Raw genomic sequence first — 25,438 nt, 5'->3', positions numbered from 1 at the left:
TGTGTGCTAAGTTTTGTTTATGGTTCTCTAAATTAGAAGAAACTAATGTGGGCAGACAGCTTCCTTTGGCTATTTATTTTAAAATGTCCAAGCACATAAATTATTCCTTTCAAAGTCAATTGAAATTTGTGTTTACTAAATTAATTCCAGATCTTCCCCTTACATTAGCAGTCCAGAAATACTTTAAAACAACCACAGATTTTACCTAATTCTACTCCTATTTTGAATGTCTTGTGTTGCATCATGAGTGTTGGGAACTATGGCCTTGACAGATGCCAAGATAAAGGCTGTGTCAATGCACACTTTCTCATTTTCTATAGAAATCTGTGGAATTCAACACTAAAAGCTGAATTTGGCTCATTGACTTTCAGGCCTCAGCCATTCTTTCTTTTGGATGTTAATAGCATAAGGCTTCTGTGACAGTTTAGCTGTAACACTGATCCAAAATTTATCAACTCCATGCAGACATTTGCTTTGATTTCAGTAACTTTGCCCATAATGATCTGTAGCTGTGCTGACAAATAAGTTTTGTTATGTGTGTTGTAATGATTTTTGGACGTTCAGGAACTTAATGGATGGCAACTAGTACAATGAAGAGTGGGAATGGATTTTGCTGGAGATTCTTTTTGTACTTCCCTTGCATAAAGTCTGTACCACCTTCTAGCAAAAATTGTTAGTGCTTGGAAAAGATGGCTGGCATGCAGCAAATTTCATGACACTGCTGAAAATGTTTAGACAAAATGGGAACTAGCATTTTCCTCACTGTGTTTTGCAATTTGGTTTGTCTTTAGGACATTAGTTATTGCATGCTGGTGTGTCTTCTATTCTCTGCTGAAACAGAAAGCTGAAATACAGGGATACTGGAAGCAGAAGAAATCGATTCTTGTTTTATTTTGAGCGTTTCTTAGTCAAATTGTGTGTGTTCCTGGAAGAGCTGCTTCTCTGCAGGGTGGCCTTGTGAGACTTCTGAGAGTGCCATCCCTTTGTTGCAGAATACACAAATGAAACAAATTTGTGGGCTAGTGTCACTTTCACTTGTAATAGTGAAAGAAGAATCAACCCCAATCTGTATAAGGTAGATACAGGTCCCCTCAGGCTAAAAAGAATTAGGTCACTTAAGACAACTTCAAATTCTTCTCCTATAACTGAAATACAGTGATTGTAAATCACAGCACTCCTCACGGTAACAAATGCTCGGATTTTCTCCGATGCTTGTCTAAGAATTTTAAAAAGTTCTTGGATGCTTATATAATAATTGCAGTCTCATACAGTATGTACTCTTTAAGCAACACCACTCCTCATTGAAGAGGACAACAGCAGAGCACGGCAGTGCTGCGTTCCCTAGGGTTGCTGAGAGAGTTATTTCCAGGCTGTAACAAAAAGATTCACCTCTCCTTTCCAGAAGGAATTACGATGTAGTTTCCAAGCTTCTTTCATCTTGGCAAATAGCTGAACCAGTACAGTTACTAGTATATCCAAGTAAGCAAGCTTCTTTTTATCTTTTTTCCTGATTATTTTGTCCTTTAAAACTATTGAAACAAGCAGTGGATTTTGGAGATTTACCAAACCAGTTCCAGAAAGAGATGGTCAAAACTAGCTAACCAACAGCTGAAGATGTGGTTGTATGCATTCAGCTCTGGCATTAGGAGCTGCTGTCTCATTTGAACACAGTCAGCCCAGATGGGCTAGAGAGTTGGGTGGACAGGAACCAAATTAAATTCAACAAGGGCAGGTGTAGGGTCCTGCACGTAAGGAGGAATAATCCCAAGCACCAGTGCAGGTTAGGGGTTGACCCTCTGGGAAGCAGCTCTGCAGAGAAGGACCTGGGAGTCCTGGGGGACAACAAGTTAAGCATAAGCCAGCAATGGGCCCTTGTGGCCAGGAAGGCCAATGGTATCCTGGGGTGCATTAAGAAGAGCGTGGCCAGCAGGTCAAGGTTGGTTATCCTCCCCCTCTACTCTGCCCTGGTGAGGCCACATCTGGAATATGGTGTCCAGTTCTGGGCTCCCCAGTTCAAGAAAGACAGGGAACTACTGGAGAGAGTCCGGTGGAGGGCTACAAGGATGATGAGGGGACTGGAGCACCTCTCGTATGAGGAAAGGCTGAGAGAGCTGGGTCTGTTTAGCCTGGAGAAGAGAAGACTGAGAGGGGATCTCATCAACGCTTATAAATATCTAAAGGGTGAGTGTCAAGAGGATGGGGCCAGACTCTTTTCAGTGGTGCCCAGTGACAGGACAAGGGGCAACGGGCACAAACTGGAACACAGAAAGTTCCACCTGAACATGAGGAAAAACTTCTTCTCTTTGAGGGTGACCGAGCACTGGAACAGGCTGCCCAGAGAGGTTGTGGAGTCTCCATCTCTGGAGGTATTCAAAACCCACCTGGACATGATCCTGTGCAACCTGCTCTGGGTGATCCTGCTTTAGCAAGGGGGTTGGATGAGATGATCTCCAGAGGTCCCTTACAATACTTTTTTAAGGTGTTTTCTTCACTAGACACCCCAAGAGTTGCCTGTCTGCACAGGCAGAATTTACTGGAGTGAAAACTTGGTAAATATTTTGCCAGCGTAGATAAAAAAAATTGGGTTTCCCATTGAGAGCTAGATTGCAGTAAACCTTGCTAATTCAACAGTATGTGCATCTCCATCCAGCACAGCAATTTCATGGTTGGATGGTAATATTTCTCTGTTTCACTTGTTTAGTTTTTGTGTTATGGTAATTCCTTCACAGTGAAAGACGCTATTAAGTGATGAAACACTAAAAACCTTAAGAATAGTTGAAGCTACAAAATTAGTGGGAAGAGTTAACTTTCTGAGTTAGAGGTGTTTGGAGCCAAGAGTTTGATTAACACCCAATTCTATCAATTTTACGAAAAAAAGAGTAATAGGAGATGACCTAAAATGAATATAAAGGAAATTAATATAGCTGGCCCCTGCAAATTTTGAGTTTTACAATAGATAAAATTAAGAGCAAGCCTGCAGGTTTTGTGTTTGAATGTACTCCTATTGGTTTTGTCACTATATTAAGCTTACTAAGGAAGCCATATCCTGCCATGTCAGATATAATATTCTCCTTGTAAATTATAGTTGTTCAGCACTTTCACTGAGGTGTTCTTGAAAGAATGTCCTCCTCCAGGTATATGAGAAGAGAAGATGGGGTGGTGTTCACATTGTTTGCCGGCACGCTGTCTGCTTTTCTCCTGATGTAGCTGGAGCTTGAAAAAAGTTCAACATTTGGACTTTGAAGGCTTTGTGCATGCTTTTGGTGTTGGTTTTGAGTTGGGGTTTTTTTGTTGTTTTTGTTTTAAAAAATAAAGTGTTAAATTCACTAGTCTTATCTCCTTTGTGTTTTACTAGCAATACTGGAGATAGAAATTCCCATCAGCCTGCCACGTGAAGTCTCTTAAATAGCCATGTGGTTTGGGGAGGGAAAGAAACACCAAAAAACCTACAACATGATTCTTAAAAATAGGTAGAATATTTCGCTCCACTCCTAGTTTTGTACAGCTCTTGGGGTACAAAAGGGAGAAGTAATCTAATCCTTTTGCAAAATTTAATGTAACTGGAACTCCTTGAGAGAGAAGGATGAAAAGAATCTGATCCTTTTGTTATTTTTCTGGTTTATGTATCTGTTAGATTACCCTTTCTGGAACTTAAGTATTTGTACTACATCAGCACCTTGTGCTGCTAATCACAGCACAGTTTTTTAGAAATAAGTATTATATAAAGGGCAGGCATTCAAAAGGCTTCACATTTCTTTGATTTTTTTTTTTGGTCCCTTTTGAAGGCTCTCCCATTGTATATTTAAACAAATAGTCCTATTTGATTCATTGTTTGAAAAAAAAGGGAAGGAATTGATCAGCCCTTGGCAGTCTGATGCGGAGTAACATAACAACTGATAACCCGTTCATCTGAATTCCCTCTTCTGAAGAAACTCAGTGCTGGATAAAAGTTAAGAGCAAATCTTTAAATGAAGTTACCATTTTTCCTGAGTGTCGTGAAGAAACACCCGACATGACTGACAGCAAAACCACGTTATGTGCTTTTTGATTATTGGCTTGCCCTGTAAAAAACATGGCATTACTGTAGAGCTCTATTTTTGTCCCTGTAGCCTGAGAAAGATTGGAAGTTTCTGGAAATATTAATGAATAGTTAATGGAAGCTACAAATATCTGCGTAGTGGAAACCTCACTGGAACGCTTTGGCAATATGCACACAGGCACACTGGGCTGTAAATGAAGGAGAGCAGTTTCTCAGGGATTTTGCACTGCCATGCTGCAGGTGTGTTCGGAACCAGCCCGACACGCAGGAATTGACTTGCTGGTTATTGTTTTCAGGAAAAATCACAAATGTATCTTTTTGTTGTCATGCTGGACTGCAGAAGGTAGAGCACATCCACAGGCTGTGCTGACTAAGCACTGGTACAACTAATGGGTGGAAATCGTTAATGAAGGATGAGAACTTTCTGAAACAGAGCAGTGGTTGAAAGACTAGGAAGTTTACATTTAAGCAGCAGGTTGTATTTTTGTTAGGAAGATCCTTCTCCAACTTCTTATTTCCAGCGTTTTTGTGGTGCCGAATGCTGAGTTACAAAAAAGCTAACTGGTTTTGCAGATAAAGCCAAATTTGTAATTCCCATTTCAAGATTGTAGAAGGGGGGCTTCAGAGCTGTTGGAGGGAAGTGGATGGAGACCTGGGCTATTCTGAGTTTAAGAAAGGTTTCTGGGAGGGAACGACCTAAGGAGGAAGGCTTGCAAAACAGCTTTGAGGAAGCCTGTCCCTGCTCTGACAGATCAAACTTATCAGAGGATTGTGCAAGGGGGGACAAACCTTGCCAGACTCAATCCAAGGGCCAGAAATGCTGAAAGCGTTGAGTGACTGAGTCTGAGCTGGCTTTTCAGAAGAATCTGTTTTTACCAAACTACCTTACTGTCTTAGGATTACAAGTGTACGCAAAGCTTTTTCTGAGGTACTTTGAAAAGTTGAAAAAAAAACCCCGCAACACAAAACCCCCTGTGTGAACGTGAACTTAATTCAGAAATATTTCAACCACCCCTGCAACGGAAGGCACGTTTGAAATGTACAGCCAGGATAGCTCTGATGTATTAACAGGTGATTTTCTAAAAAAATACGACTTTATCTGTTTATCGTGCATTGTAGCTGGGGTTTTTGGTCTAGTGCACCACAGATTTAGCTATCAAGTTTAGTTATCAAGATTTAGTTATCAAGCTATGAGGCTGTCTATGATTATTTGTGTATATTTAGTTGGTTGATGTGCACCACTGAATGATTCATAGCAGTAACTGATGCTGACATTCCATGTGTAAGCCAAGATACAATCTGTAAAAAGAAGAAAGTTTGCACTTTCTTCAATGAGTAAAGAAGTGGGTTTTTTTGTGTGAGGGAGGGAAGGTCGTAACAAGATTGTTTGTAGTTGAAGCAGAATCCATCTCTCTTATCATTCATGATACTATTTCAGATACAGGCCAATGTACAAAAAAATCATTAAAAATAATTCTAGCATACCTTCTAAGAATGAAACGTTGGACTCTTTGTTGTTGTTGCTGTACGTGAATTAATATAGCAAATGATAATAGGGCTTATTTTGGAGGGGGAGGGGGGAGTGACAGACAAAACTGTTCGAAGTTATCAGTAGTAACTTCATAGAGCTCAGTGGACTGTGACAGCTGTTTCAGAAATGGTGGTTTTTAAGGTTTGCTGTACAGAACTACACCCTTATGTATTGTCAGGAATATACCAGATCTTCCTTGTTCTGAGAAGACAGTTTTTTGTTAAACAAGGCATACTTTTTCTCTTGTCTTATGCTGTATCAATAGCATGTTTCAGATAGTTGGTTGTTACAACAAAGTCAAAGATTTAACTCATTGTCTGCTTGATTATTTTACAGACAAAAGACAAAACCTACATTTTAAATATAAAAAAATGTACTGAAATCAGGTGTTTCTTTTTTAATTTTTGACAACATATCATTTCCTACTGTGATGATACTACAATTATTTTGGGAAGGAATGTTCCATACATTGGCTTGCCGCTTTTCAGTCATGTATGACCCTGATATATTCAGCCAGTAATTCCCTGAGCCATCTCTTGGGTGAAATATGCAATATGAGTATATGGAAAGATTAGGAACATGCATATATTCAAAAGCCATGCTTGATTGGAGAAATTTTTTCTGTATTCTTAGTATTCTCTTTTTACAAAAGCTTCTTTTTCCTCCTCTTGTGTTTTAGATATCGATGAGTGTGAAAATGACTTCTACAACGGGGGTTGTGTCCACGAGTGTATCAACATTCCTGGCAACTACAGGTGTACATGCTATGATGGGTTCATGTTAGCCCACGATGGCCACAACTGTCTTGGTAAGTAGTGAACGCCAGCAAGAAAGTTTGGTTTCATGTCTGTGGTAAGAAGGCCTGATCTGCTTGCTGCATTTGGTCATCTGGTATGCTTTCAGTAAAGACTTGATCCAGTTCAAACTTACCCATTGACACCAGTGTGGTTTAGACCAGACCCATAAAGTTGGCGCCCTTAATCTGAACATACTCAAATCAGTTTGCCCATCTTTAACATTGCAAAAATAAACCCCTGACCTCCAAAGCCTGTGCTGAATGTTTGGACTTCTTTTTTAAGAAAAATAATCTGACCCATCCACTTAAATATATTTTGTGTGTTTCTTCCAACTTCTGTGATTCCAGTCATATCTTCAGAGCTTCCCCTCCCCCTTTTTCCCTTTTAGGGTAACATAGTTCTAGGATGTGCTGGGTGAACATAAATTACAGAACGTTAAAAGTGCAACTGTTATGAAGGAATTCTTGGACAATAACACAGGGCAGAAGAAACAGTTATCAGTAATAGCTGTTCACAAAGGGAAGGGACACAGTCCACTAACTGTACAAAGCCACATTTAGAGCAGGATCTTAATTACTTCAGCAGTCTGAGGATTTGGGGATCTGTTCTTTTGATTCATGTCCATTGCTCTTGTTTAAATAGATTGGGTTTATCTTATAAGCTAAAAAAGTATATGTTTTTGTTTGAAATTTCTTCACACCAATTACCTGGAAATGAACTTTGACTACTACATCCAATTTCCCATACCTGCTTACTTAGTAGTCGTTTTAGCTAAATCGTAGTCCCCAGGGACTATTTTTTTCAATATTCCCAATATAAATGCAATGACCAGTGTTTGGTACAGTCCCAAATTCATTTCAAGGTGATGTTTATAAAACAGTGTGGAAAAGGAGTATTTTTTTTTCTGTGTCACACAACACCTTTACTTTGGTAAAAACTGAGACTCTTTGGAATACAAGAAATCATGTAGTGATCCAGAAATAATAAAGTCCAGTGACACCAGTCTGCACTCACTGAAGCTATGGAACAACTAGAATTTCAGAGCAAAGATTTGGTTAGCCTTTCAGTAGATGTATTTCCTACTGCATTCATTTTCAAACTGAGTAATATTTTTTTCAGATGGATTATATATCCTGACCATTGACAGGCTTTTGAGTCAAACTTCCAAATTTTATTTGTTATAGAACAGACTGAATAGATTTATTTGCCTCAACCTGAGGTGGTCAAATGATTAATTGTGCAAGAGGTATTTCTTATAGTAAAAGCAGCCAGCCATTCATTTAAAAAAGAATGGAAAACTCTATAGTAATGTTCATAAATATCTCTTAATAAAACAGGACACAAACATAATCAAATAGTTCAACTATTTGGAATTTGAATAACTGTGCACATACATTGTTTCAAACAGCTTGCTATTTTCAACATTGCTTCCCATACTATGATTCCCATAGTAGTAGGAAAATGTAGGTTAGCAAATATGAACAGCAAAAGGAATGACCTGATAAAGGATGAACCGTTCAGGAGATCTGTGGGATTTTGACCCCTGCTGTCAGTGTTGTTGCTCTCTGGTCATGAAACATACAGACTGGATTTACAGAGATAGCCAGATTTCTAATTTTCTTTTAATTAATTTCTCTTCAGCCACTTGTTGTTTTTTTTTTTAGGGGAAGGAAAAAAAAAGACCTAGAATAATATAAACAGGTGGCTACGGTTGAAAGTATTGATCCAAAGCATGCCAAGAGATCTTTCAGGTTTTTTAGAATTGGTGTATGTCCATATTCATGGTCTACTCTGAGCTGACTTTTTATGTTACACCAAAACACTTCGGAAGCGTGTTGCTTCTAGAAGAGGTTCAGTGAACACTTGAATGGGAATAGCAGCAAAAGGCTCCTTTTCTCCCGGTGTGCAGCTTTAGGACACTAAAAGACGTCACAGTTGCCTTTCTAATTCTGAGACCACAGACTGGGGAAGTTTCTGTTCCTCAAATGCAGATTGAATATTTGCAACTAGTGAATGGTCTTTGATATGTCTCAGTAAAATAGCTGCTTTTACTTAGAGGCGCTGAAAAGGGAATCAAGGCCCATTCCTCTTTCTCCCTTTTTTAAAATTTGAGCGAGTTTACTGAGGACAAAAGCGTCTGGTTGTAAAGTCTCAGACTGAAGGTTTTAATCCTGACAGTGGCCATACAAATCTTTCTATGACTGCCTGTTGTGTGCTAACTCAGATTTGGGACACCGTTGCTAGAAGAGAGAGAACTTCATTTTTCTGTCATCATTTGGTCCCTAGCTGGTTGCTGGCATTATCAGTTATACTGACTGCTGGGATAGCCTGTCTGTGCCCTTTAGCACAGTATCAGTTTGGAAAAGGAAGACCTTCTAGTCTTTTCCCTTCTGGAGTAGTTGTATTTCCCTTCACTTATACTACAAGAAATGTGTAAATGCAGTTGGCTGTTTTTAAGAGGATGCAGTGAGATCTCAAATCAAAACCAAACCTAATATTTGCACATGTTTGAATTAGGATTTCTGTAACCTTTTGGAAAATTTTCCCAGCATGTAAAACCCGGTTAATTTATTCCAAAGTTACATATTTTTTTTCCCATGAGGAAATTAGGCATTGAACGGAATTAAAGTTTTGATGAGTCCACTGGTTTCCACCTGTTCTTGCTTTTTGAGAAACCACTTATTTTTCATGGATTATAAGGAGACAAAGAACTCTTCACAAGTTTAGTGGTAATGTTTTTTACCTTTCAATGCATTTTTCTAATGATTTTCCCCTTCCCCCCTTGTTGCATGTGTTGTGTTCCCCTCCCCCCACCCCCCCACCCCCCCCAGCCTCTACAGGACTTTACAGAACTGTCAAAATGAAGATTGCTAGTTAGTTACCACATCATGTATTGTATGCATCAAGTTTATGTTCCTCATAGAAAAGGCATGTAATGTTTGATTGGCATGCCAAAATTAAGTCTGTATTCACATTAAGTAGGGCTGTAGTGGATCTTGTATAGAATTATGTCATTTCCACCAAATTTGCAGATGACCTTATAAACCTCGCAGTAGGTTGATTTTGAAAACCCTGCCTGAACCATCTTCTCATACAGCACCATGGATGTGTATGTGCTTGGACAGAAGATTTGCTAGGTGTGACCCAACATCACGCTACACTATTCCGTTTTCTCCCCCATCCTTTGGCCTTCCAGGCATTACCGTTGGGGTCCATTTTGTCAGCACGTGGGGAGCCAGGCAGCAAGAACAGGGGCAATTTGACTGCCTGAACATAGGAGCCTCACGTCAGTGAGAACACCCTGGAGCTGGCAGATGTGACGTGCGATGATAGAATCATAGAGTATTTCAAGTTTGGAGGGACCCATAAGGATCGTTGAGTGCAGAGATCTACAGGAGTAGATCTGGAGCATGAGATGGAGGCTAGATGGAATAATATTAGGAATCTAAAATAGCATCCAACTCTGATGTTTAGACAGCTTAATTGCTCTCTCAGTGACTCGGGCCTCATCTTGTCACACAGACACATCACCAGAAATCTTTGTCTAGTGATTTTAAATAGAAGGCCTAGGGATGGGACCCCATGATAGTTCACTGATAGCCTTGTAGGCCATCTAGGAAGCGGGTTCTAACGGACAAGACCGTTATATCAGGATTTCTGCATCTCTGGCTTGACTGAAGTCTATGCAAAATCTTAAGCTATCTCTTATTGTCAGGGTTTACATTCCTTTTTAAACCTTCACTGGATGTCTTTCCAGTAACATCAGTATAGCAAGATGATTAAAATCTACTTTATAAATAGCAAACTTGGAGTATTCACAATTAATTAGATCAGATGCAGTTGACAGGTTTCCTGAGTTCTTGTTTCAACATTTATTTATTTATTTCTAATCAAGTGAAATTTCATGTTTATTTGTTGGGAGGAGGTGTTTGGTTAAGAATTCATGGTTAAAATTTGTACTGGAAAATGTCCAAAACTGTCCTCAGGGGAACTCAACTCACTCTCTATTTGACATTTTTATTGAGGAATTTCTCAAATATAACATGAAATGATACCACAGGGAATTCAAACTATGATGAGATTCTTGTCTGGCTAAAAATAATTTACTCTAGCACTGTAATCACTTGAAATAGCCGTAGTTCTTTCTCGAAATTGCTCTAAATTCTACTCAGTGGATGCAAGACTAACATTTGGTCTCATGCAATAGATTTTCTTTATCCTTCATTTGAAACCGGTCATGAAATATGTTTTCCCCTCTCATATACGAAATAACAGTCTGGGGGTTTTTTATGAGCAATTAGCTCACCGGTCCAGATGTTCTTTCCTGTTTGATCATTTTTTTTTCTCCATGATCTTACTGATAAATTGATTTTTTCCTTCTTTGTGTCTTTCACACATTGAGATATGCTATTTCATTCTCTTCCGCCTTTAGAAGAGATTATGGCATAAATGATCACCCTTCCTATTAGTGCCAAACACTTTACCTGTCTCACTTGTAGTAAATCAGAGTCTGTTCTCAGATATCTGGTAAAATCTGTGAATCTGTACTACAGAGTATCAATGGATGAGACTTATGCCATTAAAACTAGTTATTCAAAATATACTCCCTGCTCTGATTCAGCATGACACTTTGTTGTGGTTTAGCCCCAGCCAACAACTAAGCACCATGCAGCCACTCACTCATTCCCCCATGGCGGGATGGGGGAGAGAGTCGGAAGAGTAAAAGTGAGAAAACTCATGAGTTGAGATAAAGACAGTTTAATAGGTAAAGCAAAAGCCGTGCGCAAGCAAAGCAAAACAAAGAATTCATTTGCCACTTCCCATGGGCAGGCAGGTGTTCAGCCATCTCCAGGACAGCAGGGCTCCATCAGACAGTTACTTGGAAAGACAAAACGCCATTACTCCAAACATCTCCCCCCCCTTCCTTCTTCTTCCCCCAGCTTTATTTGCTGAGCATGACATCATATGGTATGGAATATCCCTGTGGTCAGTTGGGGTCAGCTGTCCCAGCTGTGTCCCCTCCCAACTCCTTGTGCAGCCCCAGCCTCCTCGCTGGTGGGGTGGTGCAAGGAGCAGAAAATGCCTTGACTCTGTGTAAGCACTGCTCAGCAATAACGAAAACATCCCTGAATTATCTACGCTGTTTTCAGCACAAATCCAAACCATAGCCCCATACTAGCTACTATGAAGAAAATTAACTCTATCCCAGCCAAAACTAGCACACACTTAAAGGTGTTCCTAATTTGCCTAGTTTGGTTTTTTTACTTTCTTGGTTTATATTAAGTCAGGAGGCTGGACTTCTGCATATGTGTAAGTGCATTATTGATTGGAGGCCTCTTTGGCAGTTGGGTATACTTGTGCTCTGTCTTCCTGTCCTTGAGGCTTTCAGAAAGACAGGTAGCAGAGGAGGTAGATTGAGCCTGGTGTTGTAAGCCTGGGTGTTGTACAAAGTGAGATACACAATGGATGGGGATGCCATAGAGAAGGCCTGAGAATTTGTCTGTCTTTTCAGTGAGAATTTCAGGGAGAATTTCTGCCACTATGGCAACTCCAGAATATACCCAGGAGAGTAGAAGAGAATTTCCTGGGTTTTTTTAGTTTACTTTCAAGCTCTTGGGATAGGAATTGTCATATGGAAAGAAACCCTCTGCTCCTTCAGCAGCAGTAAGGCTTCAGCTGGTGGGGGAGTGTTCAGTTTAGGGCATTGCACTTTGATGAAGCCAAAAGAGAGCAGTGAGAATAATGAGTGATCTGGAAAACATAGACTCAGAATATCTCAGGTTCGAAGGGACCTATAAGGATCATGAAGTCTAACATTGCTAATACCAGAAGAATGAAAGAAAAGGTATAGTTTTCTTCTAGGGAAGAGAAGATGAAAAAGAAGATGCAATAGTTAGCAAATCCAGAAAAAGCTGCTATGAAGAATTAGATTTTTACTGTTTTGTCTTTGTGTCCCTGCAGAAGTGAATGAGGTAGCGCAATACTATTCGATTACTCCACTTGGGAAATTCAGAAAGAACATTGAATTATTTTTCCTTTCTCCTGAAGGACTCTCATGTGGAGTACCATTGTCTTACATTAATCTCTCTCCTACAATATAAAAATGTAAGCTTCCTGGGAGAGTATTGTGTGCTGTGTTGGTCTGAAGCATCACCGAAAAAGAGAGTTCTGAAGCTTATCATGGATTACTAAATGTTGGGATTCATACAGGAAAACCTTGCTAGAAACCTTGCTGAAAGCAGTTCTTGCTGGTATTCGTGACTAAGTCTTACAAATTTATTCAGCATCTGCAAATAGAAAGTGGAAGAGCGTGCCATAACTATTCAGATCAGAAAGCAGAGAACCTTGCCTCACAAAATTTCCTTACCAAAGGGTTCACATATCAGCTGATACTCCAGCTGTTCCAAGCCTTCTGGAATTCACCTGTCTCTGATCAGAATGTGAAAAAATGGGGAATGAAGAGTGTGCAAGAAAAATATGTAGCAACAAAAGCTGACTGTCATTGGTTCTTATGTAAGAAAACCATGTAATACCTCCTCCACATTCTGCTCTTCTATCCTTTTTTCCTGGAGACAGACTTTTGTGTACATATAGTTAGGGAATTCTTCCTAAAAAATTGACACAAGTCGTTGGGTTTTGTTTGTCAAACCAAATCTGGGCATGAAAAATATTTCAGGTTAAAGAACGGAATTGCATGGAGTGATGATTTTATTTTTCTTATCTACTCAGATATAAATATGAATACCTATGAAGTGCTACTTGTTTCTCTCTCTTTCTTGTTGTTTTTTAATTTATTTTCTCCTTAGCACTGGTTTGTAAAAGTCCCTTTTTAATAGGGAGTAAGCATTGCTTTTTTTCAAAAACACTTCTTGCTTCCAAGTTGCACTAATCTTTACTCTTCTAAAGATTAGCATAGGTTTCATGAAGTCCTCTGCTCTTTATAATTTCTCTAATTAGTAAGTGTGCTCAAGAAGGTTGTAAACTCTTCTTAGAAACCATCAGAAAAATACAAAGGAGCATGGACAAAAAATATATCATAATGTATTCAGAGACATATTTATTTTCAGTTTTTTCTGTGGTATTAATTGCTGTGATATAGGAACATATGTGAACACCTTGTAAATACTAATAGATTCATCCTCAGAAAATCCTGTAAGGACAATAATTGTAATTTTCATTGTTTTATAGATGAGAAACTAGGGCAAACAGATTAAGCTGCTTCTCAATCTTCACACAGGATATGTCTGCAGCATAGCCAAGAATAGAATCCTTACCCTTCTGAGTCCCTGCTTACAAGCTCTTATTTCGAATGTTCTGTGTAACTTTGTTATTTTTCTGTAAGAGAAACCAATTAATACATTTGGACATCTAGAATATGAAATCTCAGTTAGTTCTGTTGTATGCCAGACATCCTGAAAATAACTACAGAAGTAGGTTTTGATGATCCAGTGTAGTTTATGGTTCATCAGCAGTTAATCGTGTGTCTGATTGAGAAGAGGCCTGGGAAGTAGAGTGAACTTCTGATTATAAATCAAGCCAGAAATGCAATTACTAGTGTGCATTATAGATTCCATGGAGCTCTCTGCAAGACCTGAATGTTCAGTATAGTAGACAAAAACACAAGCACAGTGTCAGTTGTGAATTCCGTAGCAAATAAATGAATAGCAAAGTTCTGGTTATGTCCACAATCTTGAAGGTAGGTGTGCTTTGGGCAGAAGGCCTGATTTTCCAGCCTGAAAAACAGACATTGCTGTTTTATTTGTCTGTTCTCAGGTGCTATTTTGCATTTCTTGACAAAGTGACTAAGTCATGTGGAAGTCCCTGTGGGAAAGCAGAGGTGGCACTTTCCCCGGAGCAACTGAACCTGCTCCAGGAGTAGTACAAGTCTGTCAGCTCTGATAGGTGGAACAGAGCAACAATCGCAGCGATGTATTTGGGAGCCTGCAGCTAAAGGAGAAACTTCTGAGACAAACCAGAAGCAGATGGTCACAGGCCTCGAAGTAACATCTGCCTGTTATAAAATGGGCCTTGGGATCCCAAATGAGTATAAAAATCAGGTTCATATTTGAAATCATAGAACCCTAGGATCATAGAATGGTTTGGCTTGGAAGGGATCTTTAAAGGTAATTTAGTCCAAACCCCCTGCAATGAGCAGGGACATCTTCAACTAGATCAGGTTGCTCAGAGCCCCGTCCAACCTGACCTTGAATGTTTCCAGGGAGGGGGGATCCACAACCTCTCTGGGCAACCTAGTCCAATGCCTCACCACCCTCATAGTGAAGAATTTCTTCCTAATATCTGATCTAAATCTACCCTCCTTAAAACCATTACCCCTCATCCTGTCACTACATGCCCTTGTAAGCAGTCCCTCTCCAGCTTTCTTGTAGGCCCCCTTCAGGTACTGGAAGGCCGCAATTAGATCTCTCGAGAGCCTTCTCTTCTCCAGGCTGAACAACGCCAACTCTCTTAGCCTGTCCTCATAGGAGAGATGCTCCAGCCCTCTGATCTTCTTCATGGCCTTCCTCTGGACTCTCTCCAACAGCTCCATGTCTTCCTTGTGCTAGGGACCCCAGAACTGAATGCAGTATTCCAGGTGGGGGTCTCAGGAGGGCGGAGTAGAGGGGCAGAATCACCTCCCTCGACTTGCTGGTCATGATTCTTTTGATGCAGCCCAGGATACGGTTGGCTTTCTGGGCTGCAAGCGCACATTGCCAGGTCATGTTGAGCTTCTTGTCCACCAACACCCCCAAGTCCTTCTCCTCAGGGCTGCTTTCAATCCATTCTCCACCCAGCCTATAGTTGTGCTTGGGGTTGCCCCAACACATGTACGGGACCTTGCACTTGGCCTTGGTGAACTTCACGTGGTTTGCTTGGGCCCACCTCTCCAGCCTGTCAAGATCCCTCTGGATCGCATCCCTTCCCTCCAGCATGTTGACCGCACCACACAGCTTGGTGTTGTCAGCAAACTTGCTGAGGGTGCGCTTGGTTCCATTGTCCATGTTGCCGACAAAGATGTTGAACAGTGCCGGTCCCAGTGCTGACCCCTGAGGAATGCCACTCGTCACTGATCTCCATTTGGACATGGAGCTGTTGACCGCAGCTCTTTGAGTGTGACCATCCAGCCAATTCCTTATCCACCAAGTGGTCCATCCATTGAATCCATGTCTCTCCAATTTAGAGACAAGGATGTCATGCGGGACAGTGTCAAATGCTTTGCATAAGTCCAGATTGCTCTTCCCTTATCCACCAATGCTGTAACCCCATCGTAGAAGGCCACCAAATTTGTCAGGCATGATTTGCCCCTAGTGAAGCCATGTTGGCTGTTACTGATCACCTCCTTATTTTCCATGTGCCAGAGCATAGTTTGCAGGAGGATCTGCTCCATGATCTTGCCAGGCATAGAAGGTGAGACTGTCTGGCCTGTAGTTCCCCAGGTCTTCCTTTTTTCCTTTCTTAAAAATGGGGGTTATGTCTCCCGTTTTTTCCAGTCAGTGGGAACTTCACTGGAGTGCCACGACTTCTCAAATATGATGGAGAGTGGCTTCACAACTTCATCCACCAGTTCCCTCAGGACTCGCGGATGGACCTCATCAGGTCCCATGGACTTGTGCACTTTCAGGTTCCTTAAATGGTCTCAAAACTGATATTCTTCTACAGTGGGCAGTTCTTCGTTCTCCCAGTTCCTACCTTTGCCTTCTGTGACTTAGGCAGTGTGGCTAGAGCACTTGCCGGTGAAGACTAAGGCAAAAAATGTTGAGTACCTCAGCCTTCTCTATGTCCTGGGTAACCAGGTCACCCATTTCCTTCCAGAGAGGGCCCACATTTTCCCTCGTCTTCCTTTGATCATTGATGTACCTATAGAAGCTTTTCTTGTTGCCCTTGATGTCCCTGGCCAGATTAAATTCTATCAGGGCTTTAGCTTTCCTAACTTGATCCCTGGCTGCTTGGACAATTTCTCTGTATTCCTCCCAGGCTACCTGCCCTTGCTTCCAGCCTCTGTAGACTTCCTTTTTGTGTTTGAGTTTGCCCAGGAGCTCCTTGTTCATCCATGCAGGCCTCCTGGCATTTTTGCCTGACTTCCTCTTGGTTGGGATGCATCGCTCCTGAGCTTGGAGGAGGTGACCCTTGAATATTAGCCAGCTGTCTTGGGGCCCCTCTTCCCTCCAGGGCTTTGTCCCATGGCACTGTACCAAGCAGATCCCTGAAGAGGCCAAAGTCTGCTCTCCTGAAGCCCAGGGTAGGGAGCTTGCTGTGCACCCTCCTCGCTGCCCTAAGGTTTTTGAACTCCACCATTTTGTGGTCTCTGTGGCGAAGGCTGCCCTTGAGCTTCACATCCCCTACCAGCCCCTCCTTGTTGGTGAGAACAAGGTCCAGCATGGCACCTCTCCTCATTGGCTCCCTTATCACTTGGAGAAGGAAGTTGTCGTTGATGCATTCCAGGAACCTCCTGGATTGCTTATGCCCTGCTGTCTTGTCCCTCCAGCAGATATTGGGGTGAAGTCCCCCATGAGGACCAGGGCTTGTGAACATGAGTCTGCTCTTATCGGTCTACAGAGGGCCTCATCCCCTTGGTCTTCCTGGTTGGGTGGCCTGTAGCAGACACCCACTATGGTGTCAGCTGTTCCTGCCCTCCCTTCGATCCTGACCCATAAGCTCTCAATTGGCTCCTCATCCATCCCCAGGCGCAACTCTGCAATCATACAGTTTCTTTTTTTCTAAGGTCTGAGGTTAGGATCTAAACCCAAATTCCTGTCTTGCAGTGCTCCTTTAAAATCTGTTGGCTTGTTTTAAGAGAGGAGAGGTTTTAACCCTGGCATGTAGGCTTACTTCCTGACCGGGTAGTAGTAATCTACAGTCTGACTCAGATGACAGAAAGAATGTTATTATGTACACATGTGTATGTATATCACATCATATTGGTCATCCTCTTTCAGTGAATGTTCCAGTGCTCTGTGGGGTTTTTTTTCCTAAAACAAACCCAAACCAGTTAGAACCCAAAATCTACCTATTCCTACCCTTCTGTTTGTCTGAATGAATACACTGGGATGGGAGATTATGGCCTGATCTGCCTATGAACATGAAGTGGGAGGAGAGTTGCAAGTGTATGAAGTGTATGTATTTCTAAAGCTCCCAGATGTAAAATGTCAAGAAGTGGTACATAACTCATTTAGGATTGCATAATCACTGGTACAATTGAGACCAATATCTTCCTTTTAATTTAGCTTTATTTTTCTTCTTCTCCAGACAGCTGTGCACAATGTGTTGCTTACTTGAACTCCAAATGAATGCTTCTAATACTGACATTTCTTTTTCTTTATGTTTCCCAACAGTTCAAGTAGGTTGTTTTTTTTTTTTTAATGTGAACATTTTTACTATAAAACTAAACATCTTTTGGAAAATTAGTTTCATAAAATCAAATATTTTAAAGAGAAGCTGAAAAATGGTCCATTTTCTTGGCTATCTTCCAGTTTTTCCTGCACTTCTTTCCTAATTCCAGGGGACTATTAGGTGAGACGACAGTTAAGTATTGTCCTCCTCTAGCACATCAGCAGGGCCTCGAATAATATTATCAGTCATAAACTGTCTTCCAGATTTTCATGGTTGCTAATCTTAAGCTCCTTGGCAGACGGAGGAGGGTTGAATAAAGCCAATAGCCTTCTTTTCATAACTCTTCATTTTTATTAAAACACATGTAAAATTATCGTATTTTTGTAGAGAAAGTTATTAATCTAAATCTTGAAGTTCTTACTCATTTCCAGTGATTCCAGTGAGAGTTTTTGCTTGAGCAGAACTTCAGGACTTGGCAGTTGTTTTATGTCTTAAGAGAAGGAGGCCAGACTCCCAAATCAGGGCTCAGTGGTTGAGTAGTGGGGATCTATTCTAAATGTGGGGGGCTGTCATGGTTTAGGGGCCCAGGCACAAGGTGGGGCCCTATATATTTACAGACAGGATGAAAACTGTTGAAATGCAAGGTTTAACAACAGATGTATCTGTACATTTTAAACCTTTGTGTGTTCTATATTTCTGCAAACTATGGCTGGCAGTCATGGGGTCCTTGGAGCGGAAGGAGTAAAGGACCCCTGCAAATGGGGGCCCAGAGGTATTAAGCTACTGATCCTACCCCAGACAAACTGCAGTGGGTGCGTACACAAAAATCTACGATGCAAATTGCACAACTAACTGAATTTTAGTGACGAATGCATTCTTTCGGGATGAAAAACTTGAGTGCATTTTTTAAAGAAGTTCTTTGTTTTTCAGATGCAAGCCTAAATGACAAAGAAAGTTACTTTCTGATATGTTTCTCCAGCAAACTCATTTTTACTGTATTACTGTTTTCGGATCTTTTATCAGTCTTGCTTGGTCTGTACCTTAGGAGAATGAGAACAGCTGTGATTCATCACAGCAATTCGAAGTATCCAGTTTTTGTGACACAGTGGCATGCATCAGATTTTGTAACATGTACTACTATTCCACAATGCCTTCTGCTAACTGATGACTAGGTGCTGAGCAAATATGAATAGCTAGGATGATAAGTAAATGTTTTGTAGATAATTCTGTATTAGATGTTTACATAAAACTTCTGTATATATGTGTTTACCTTTGTTACTTGGTTCCCTGCATCTTGTGAGTGTCTTCATGGTGCCAGTGGTAGCAGACAATCGTAGAAATAAGTTAAATCTGTCTTTCGAGATGGGGTTATATTGTGTTAGTTCTGATGATCTTCCTCTTCTAAACCTCAGATTTAGTTTTATGGCACCTGGTAACTGTAGAAATTTCCAGACTCTGAGCCATTGCAGCCTCCTCTCTTCATGGCAGATTCCATGATAGATGGATGAGAGTCATTATCATGGTGTTTTGCATACAAATTTGAAAAACATTTTAACAACCAAGGAGTCAAGCCCTACATTTCTATAAATCTTATGAAGCCCTCAAATTAAGAATCACTTTTAATGTCATAGGCTGTGCTTCAGCTGATGGAGTGTAAATGTCTGCATATAAGCCATCTATCTGTACTCACCTTGGAGTCACTAGAAAAAAACATATTTATTTTGTGTGTGTGACTGCCCTCAACTTAAAATATATATTTACTGTAGCTTAGATGAACTGCTCCCTGTATTTTCATGGGTGCAGTCCCATGGACTTCAGTTAATCAACACATTTGAAAATAGGATTGTCGTTATCAGAAGTTTAGAGCCCAAAATTAGAGACTGATTTTGAAAATATGTCCATGTTCACTGTGGAAATCCAATAAAAGTATGGAATTCTCATTGTGGTTGAAGGAAAGGCCTCTGATACCCAGCCCTCTCTGAAGGCAGGATCTGAACACACTGCTTTTCTTATCCTGCTTTTTTCTATTTCTGTATCTGAAAGTTTTCCCCTTCAAAAGTACTTTAATGTTTGGTCACGCCACATTAATCTTCCAAGTTGAAATGAGATATAACTTTCTTTACATGTTAATTTGCCATGTTTGCTTTCTTAAGCCAATGTGATCTGAGAAGTACCAAAACAAGTGAGCATATAAATCAGCATAGGCCCAAGGTTTTTTGTTAGGTATGGGGAAATAATCAAAAGTGTAGAATAAATCTTGGTCGCTGTCAACAATGAAGTTAGATTCTCAGACTGTCATAATAAATTAAGAAACTGGGAGCTATGTGACAGCAGCATCAATCTCAGTCTCTTGTTTCTGCAAGTCTTCTTGTTGTCCGAGTCTGTCTTTTTTTTTTTTTTTTTTTTTTTTTTAATATACTTGCTCCCTGGAGGAGGTAATCAATCACAGTAAAGATTTCTCTACATGGAACACTCGGAGAAGTAACGAACAAACAGCTTAGAGTGTGAAGTTAATATGTATAACTTAAATCCCTTATGGATGCTCTTATTTGATCTGATATGGCTGTAGATGGCTGTGTCTTAGTTCAATAAAGTCAGAGGTTTATTCTGCGTTATTTATTCTGCGTCCTTACTGCTTTATCTTGTTGTTATTAGTTTTGTATCTTTTGTTACTTCATCATAACTTTCACATAATAGCAAATTTCTAAGCCAGTGTGGCCTATATTGATGTATAACTTAAAGAGAAAAACTATAAAATATATTCAAATTAATCAAGCTTTGGCAACCACATTGTGTTTAGCAGTTACTTAAAGCAAAGGAGAATGTGTATTCACCTGAGTGTGCAGGATTTCAGCCTATAATGTCTGTGTTTACCAGTCAGATGTGTATGGCATTCCAGCCTTCCATCATGGAGTGGTGTCTTTGTCACTCCTAGAAATGACATAGATCCTGTTAAAACACTGAATTCATGTGGATTACAAAAAGACATCAGGCAAAGTGGAGAGTAGCAGTCATCTGGTCTCTAATTTCAAATATAGTCACTATGCTTAGAATGCAGCCGGTTCTTGGCAGTGTTGTTTTATGATAAACAGTATGATTTTTACAGTCAAGAAATAGCCATCGAAAAGAATAGCTGCTGCATAGTTGCTTACTGTATTAGAAAATGAAACAAAACTCTTTTCCAGTATGGATGAGTCCCAGATGAAAGGTCGGTAGTGAATTTCCTTGTTAAGTAGCTTCCAGGGTCTCAGCTTTCTGGAGTGCCCTGCTTTTGCTGTCTAATACTTTCCATTAATTTCTGCATCTTGATGTTATCCTTTTGACTCCAGTGTACGATGCGCAAACTTAAAAGTTTGAATCAAACTACACGACCAAGACAGAGAATTATTTTTACTGCTTCCATTGCCTTCTGCAGACTTCAATCCAGATCCTTCTCAAATATCTCAAAATATTCCCTGTGTAGACATTCCTTACTGCAATTGTATCAGAGCATAAGGTGTAGTTTTGCATAAAAGAGGGACAGGAAGTAACATGGACTATTTGATGGTAGTATGTTTTAATATGACTGTAGCTAATATCTTAATAATAATAATTACTAATTCAATTAATTAAAAAAATCACTGGACATACTTTACAAGAATGATTGTTTATAGAATTTGGAAGGCTTAGGATTAAAGTAAAATTATTAAGAGACCTTATGGGATATGGAAAGAAATGTTTGGAAATAATTGAAATATATTTCGTTAAATAGATAAGACTGGAGTGGACATATGGTATTGTGCTGTAGGACAGGAGCAGAAATAAGAATCAGGGCACAGCTTTTCCGCTCCACTTAACAAAAGAAAATTTTAACTGAAGAGAAAGTTGCTTCAGCATTAAGTATTAGGGTATAGTACAACCTCTTCAGCAGAGTGTTTATACCTTATTTAAACCAGAATGGAAGTAGAATTGAAGAGTATAAAAGAATGGATAGATATACTTGCTGAATTTGTTTAGATGGCAATGTTACAGACGCTCCTCAGCAAGAGTCGGGCATCCAGAGTTCTGGGAGCCTCCAGCTTTTTGTACTCTGGGTCATATGTTACTGAGCATACTTTCATGGGTTTTACTCCTCTCATAAGAAGAACTGTGCAGAGAGGACAAGATTTTTGTTGCAAGACCTTGAAAGTTGGCTTTACTTTGAAAATCGTGAATATAAAATTGTATAGTTCATGGGGAAAAAAATGTATTTTTTTTTAATTGTAGGGTATACCATACAGTTTTTCATGCTAATTTTTTTCTTGTACTAGCTATTGTATCAGACACCATACCAAAGAGAGAAAACTCATAGGTGAAATTTTTTATAATTCTTTTCAACAAAATCAGCTTGAATGGGAAAGAACTATATTTTTCTACAAGATTTTTTCCTCCTACAGAGTTTCTCCAATGTAATGTGTTTATAAGTATAGAAGCAACTTGAAAGTGAGGTATCTGTCTTTGTGTTTCTATATCAACAAAAAAATCCCTAAAGTGATTTTTTGCAAGTGTTCCTAGTGTATTTCTATCATGACCAATACAGGCTGAAACATTTCCCTCTACTGATAACTTATACTGTTATATTAAAGAACCGGACTCAATTTTTTCACATACATATTAGCAAATAAAGAGTAGCAGTATTTCAGTATTATCTTCTGAAAAATAGTTTTTGCAATTCGATGTCATGAGTATATACATTAGTATATTTAGATTTAACTGGTGAGCTTGAATGATTTCCTTTGAAAAAGTTGAGCGACTTCATTTATTTAATTATTTCTGTAGTTTATTTTGAAGGCATAACTAAGAACCTGCTTCTGAAATTAATCAGAGAGACAATAAAAATAACTAATATGACAGCAAAGAATGGGTTCTTGATCCCACTAGTGATTTATATTGGCAGGCTTGGAGCTGCACTTACAGGACAGAGAGCCAGACTTTTGTCGTGTGACTTACGAATCGTTTGGGGCTTGGTTATATTGGGGCTTGGTTATATTAGATGCTAAGCACCCTGGTCCCAGCGCATCAAAACTTCTATGTGCACAGCAGATATGAGTCACGATATCCGCTGCCTGTGCAAGTGCAGCATTTTCTTGAAAATGTACCTACTGGAACTATTTGGAAACTGAGGTTATATTTACAAGACACTTTTCACTAATGGAGATACTTTCAGGAAAATTTAATTGTTTTGATATGACCTACAGGAGCAATACCAGCACTTGCAAAACATTTTCAGCATTTTGCTGTTCCCCAAAAGTTTAATGCATAGGTATGTGCTTGACTAAGCCAGTGTTTCTCAACTCCTGATAAGAGTTCTTTCTTCAGTGTGTTGGAGGTTGTGCTTCAGACTCTCATTTCTTCCACTTTTCATGGACTTCAAGTACTATCAATAGAGAGAGTGAGAATGACTTCATGGTCTACTGCATGCTGCAATGCTTAGTTTAAAATCCCTCATCTGAATCTAGAGAGTCTCTTAACTGTGTTACTGATAGATAACAGAAATAATCATGAATCTAGCCATTTCCTTGGCTTTCATTACCAGAGCTCAGGAACAAAATGCTTCATACTGTATAGACCTGGAAAATGTTACCAACTTGAAATGAAAATATTGTTTGATTTTTCCTATTAAGTTATATGCTTTGCTTGACTCACAGCAAAATATATTTCATTTTTTTGTAAGAAAAAAATCAAAGCAAACAAAAACCCACCAGTTTGCGTTAATCCAAAACAGATTTATCTGATCCTGGCAGGGTCTGTAAGTGGATGTAAAAGGAAGCAGGTATAAACAGTAGTTATCTTGGAAGAAGGATATAGAATACTGCTTCAGTTGAGCCTACAGCAGTTAACGATGCTCCAGAGAAAGCCCAGGGGTAAGACAAAGTAAGGGACATTATGATACTAGACAGGATAATTTACTCAACTTCTCCCAAATTTTTCCTTCAATTGATCAGGACTGCTACTTGTTTGCATCTCTAATTAACTTCCCTCCTTCTAGTTTATGGAGGATCATTAATCCAGCATTGTGACTTGGAGTGCCCTACATGCAGCTAGGCATCAGCGGGAACCGCAGGCTTATTGCTCATGGGGCCGGGGCTGCCCGAGCCTCCCAGTAAGAGCCTCATGCCAAGCTGGAGGCTGCTGGCATTCCCTAGACAGTGGCAGTATAGATGAAAAGAAGCAGGATTGAATTCATGCAACCTTCTTTTAAAACTCTGTATCAGAAAAATGGATAACCTACTAAAATATAATTGATTGGGAACTTTGTTGTGTTTAGGCACTGTTGTCAGGAGGCTGCTGTGTGCATGTATCTGTCTAAAAAATAGACGTGCTTACCAAGTGAAAGGATAGAAGCTACAACTAAGATGTCACAGTAAGAGGCTTGGATGTTTATTTTGGAAATGCTAAAAGCTGCGAAAAGGGTTTTGGTGTCTTAAAAGGACAGACAGTGGTGCCCAGTTGTTTAAGAAAGGAATAAACAAGTGACGTCAAGAGACTTGAACTCGATGCAACATTCGCGCAATGTCCGTTGGGCTGTTTACTTCAGCTCAGCAAATGGGCAGGCATCACATGCAGCAGAGTTAAGCTCTTGTGTTGAGTGAATATTTCCTATGCTACACATAGCAAAGAAGTCTGTTGCAGCTGCGTTTACACTGTGTTTGTGTAGTGTGAAATTTAAGGAATTCCACTCTGTGTCACAAAATAGCTACAGAAAAAAGATTTTAAGCATTCCTTTTCAAGTTGCGCATATCTATAACTGTGCAGGCAAACAAGAAACCTGGTCAGTGGGTGTGGAGGTGAGAGGTGATTGTAGCCCATTAAGAGACCGGATTCTCCGAGACAGGTCACAGGCATCATTTTAGGTGTTGCATCCTTGTACATAAGAAAACAGTGGTTCTAGGGATCAATTCATTGATTATTTTAGAATGGTTTTAGTATTCATCACCCAAGAGCATCCTTGTGATTAGTAATTCATGTTTCTCATCCATAAAATGGGATTTGTTTTTCAGGGAAAGGTAATTTTCCACACTTTTGGGGTTTTTTTATGTCTACTCCAGTAAGCATTCACTGCTGTAGGATCCATTTTTTTGCAAGTGGATCTTTTCTCAGCAAGGGCTGTAGTGAAGATTTCTGCAACTGTGGTAGTGAATGAAATACTGGATTCAAGGGTGTGGTGTTCTTTTTCCTTTTATTCACCACATTTTTCAGTTTCTGAAAGAAGGGGACAAAAAGCAGAATTCTAGCCTTGTGTGCTTTTAAATTCTTGGTGAAATCTGATTTCAGACCTCCTGGAGATACGAATGCTATGCACATAGGTAGTAGCATCTCCTTCTTCTAATATTTCCCTTTGTATGCTCATATAAAGTTGGTCTAAGAAAGATGGTTTAGCAGTTATTTCAATTAGCAATGATTCCTGTTTCCATGGCCCCCTCAGCTCATGCAATGTATCACCCTCCCTACCTTGACAGCGTGTCACTGCTTGTATGACCATTCCAGCAGGAACACCTGCCTACAACCTCTAATCTGATACCACTTGCTTCACTCCTACGTGCCAGATTGACTCTTTGGGCTTCCACAGCTATCTTGAAGTCAGATCTTCAAAGACACCCACTCCAATAGAACATCATGGTACTTGGAGGGAATGGAATAGAGAAGAATATGTGCCAAATGTTGCTGTCATTGAGGTTAACTTCTAGAAATGAGCACTCTTTGTTTTAAACATGATATACTGAA

At 40.0% G+C, this 25,438-nt stretch overlaps 1 protein-coding gene across 5 annotated transcripts in view; it reads left to right on the top strand.

The window, feature by feature from the left end:
• SCUBE1 (signal peptide, CUB domain and EGF like domain containing 1) overlaps positions 1 to 25,438 on the top strand; it is a 213,439-nt gene that overhangs the window by 28,031 nt on the left and 159,970 nt on the right. For all 5 annotated transcript variants that reach the window (XM_075759970.1, XM_075759944.1, XM_075759962.1 and 2 more), the window contains exon 3: positions 6,250 to 6,378. In XM_075759970.1, the coding sequence (XP_075616085.1) occupies positions 6,250 to 6,378 (129 nt within the window). The remainder of the gene's footprint in view (positions 1 to 6,249; positions 6,379 to 25,438) is intronic.

This window comes from Balearica regulorum, chromosome 1, assembly GCF_011004875.1.
Source record: "Balearica regulorum gibbericeps isolate bBalReg1 chromosome 1, bBalReg1.pri, whole genome shotgun sequence".
Taxonomy (NCBI): Eukaryota; Metazoa; Chordata; class Aves; order Gruiformes; family Gruidae; genus Balearica; species Balearica regulorum.
Note: the sequence above shows the minus strand (reverse complement) of the source record. Positions and strands in the feature narration are given on the sequence as shown.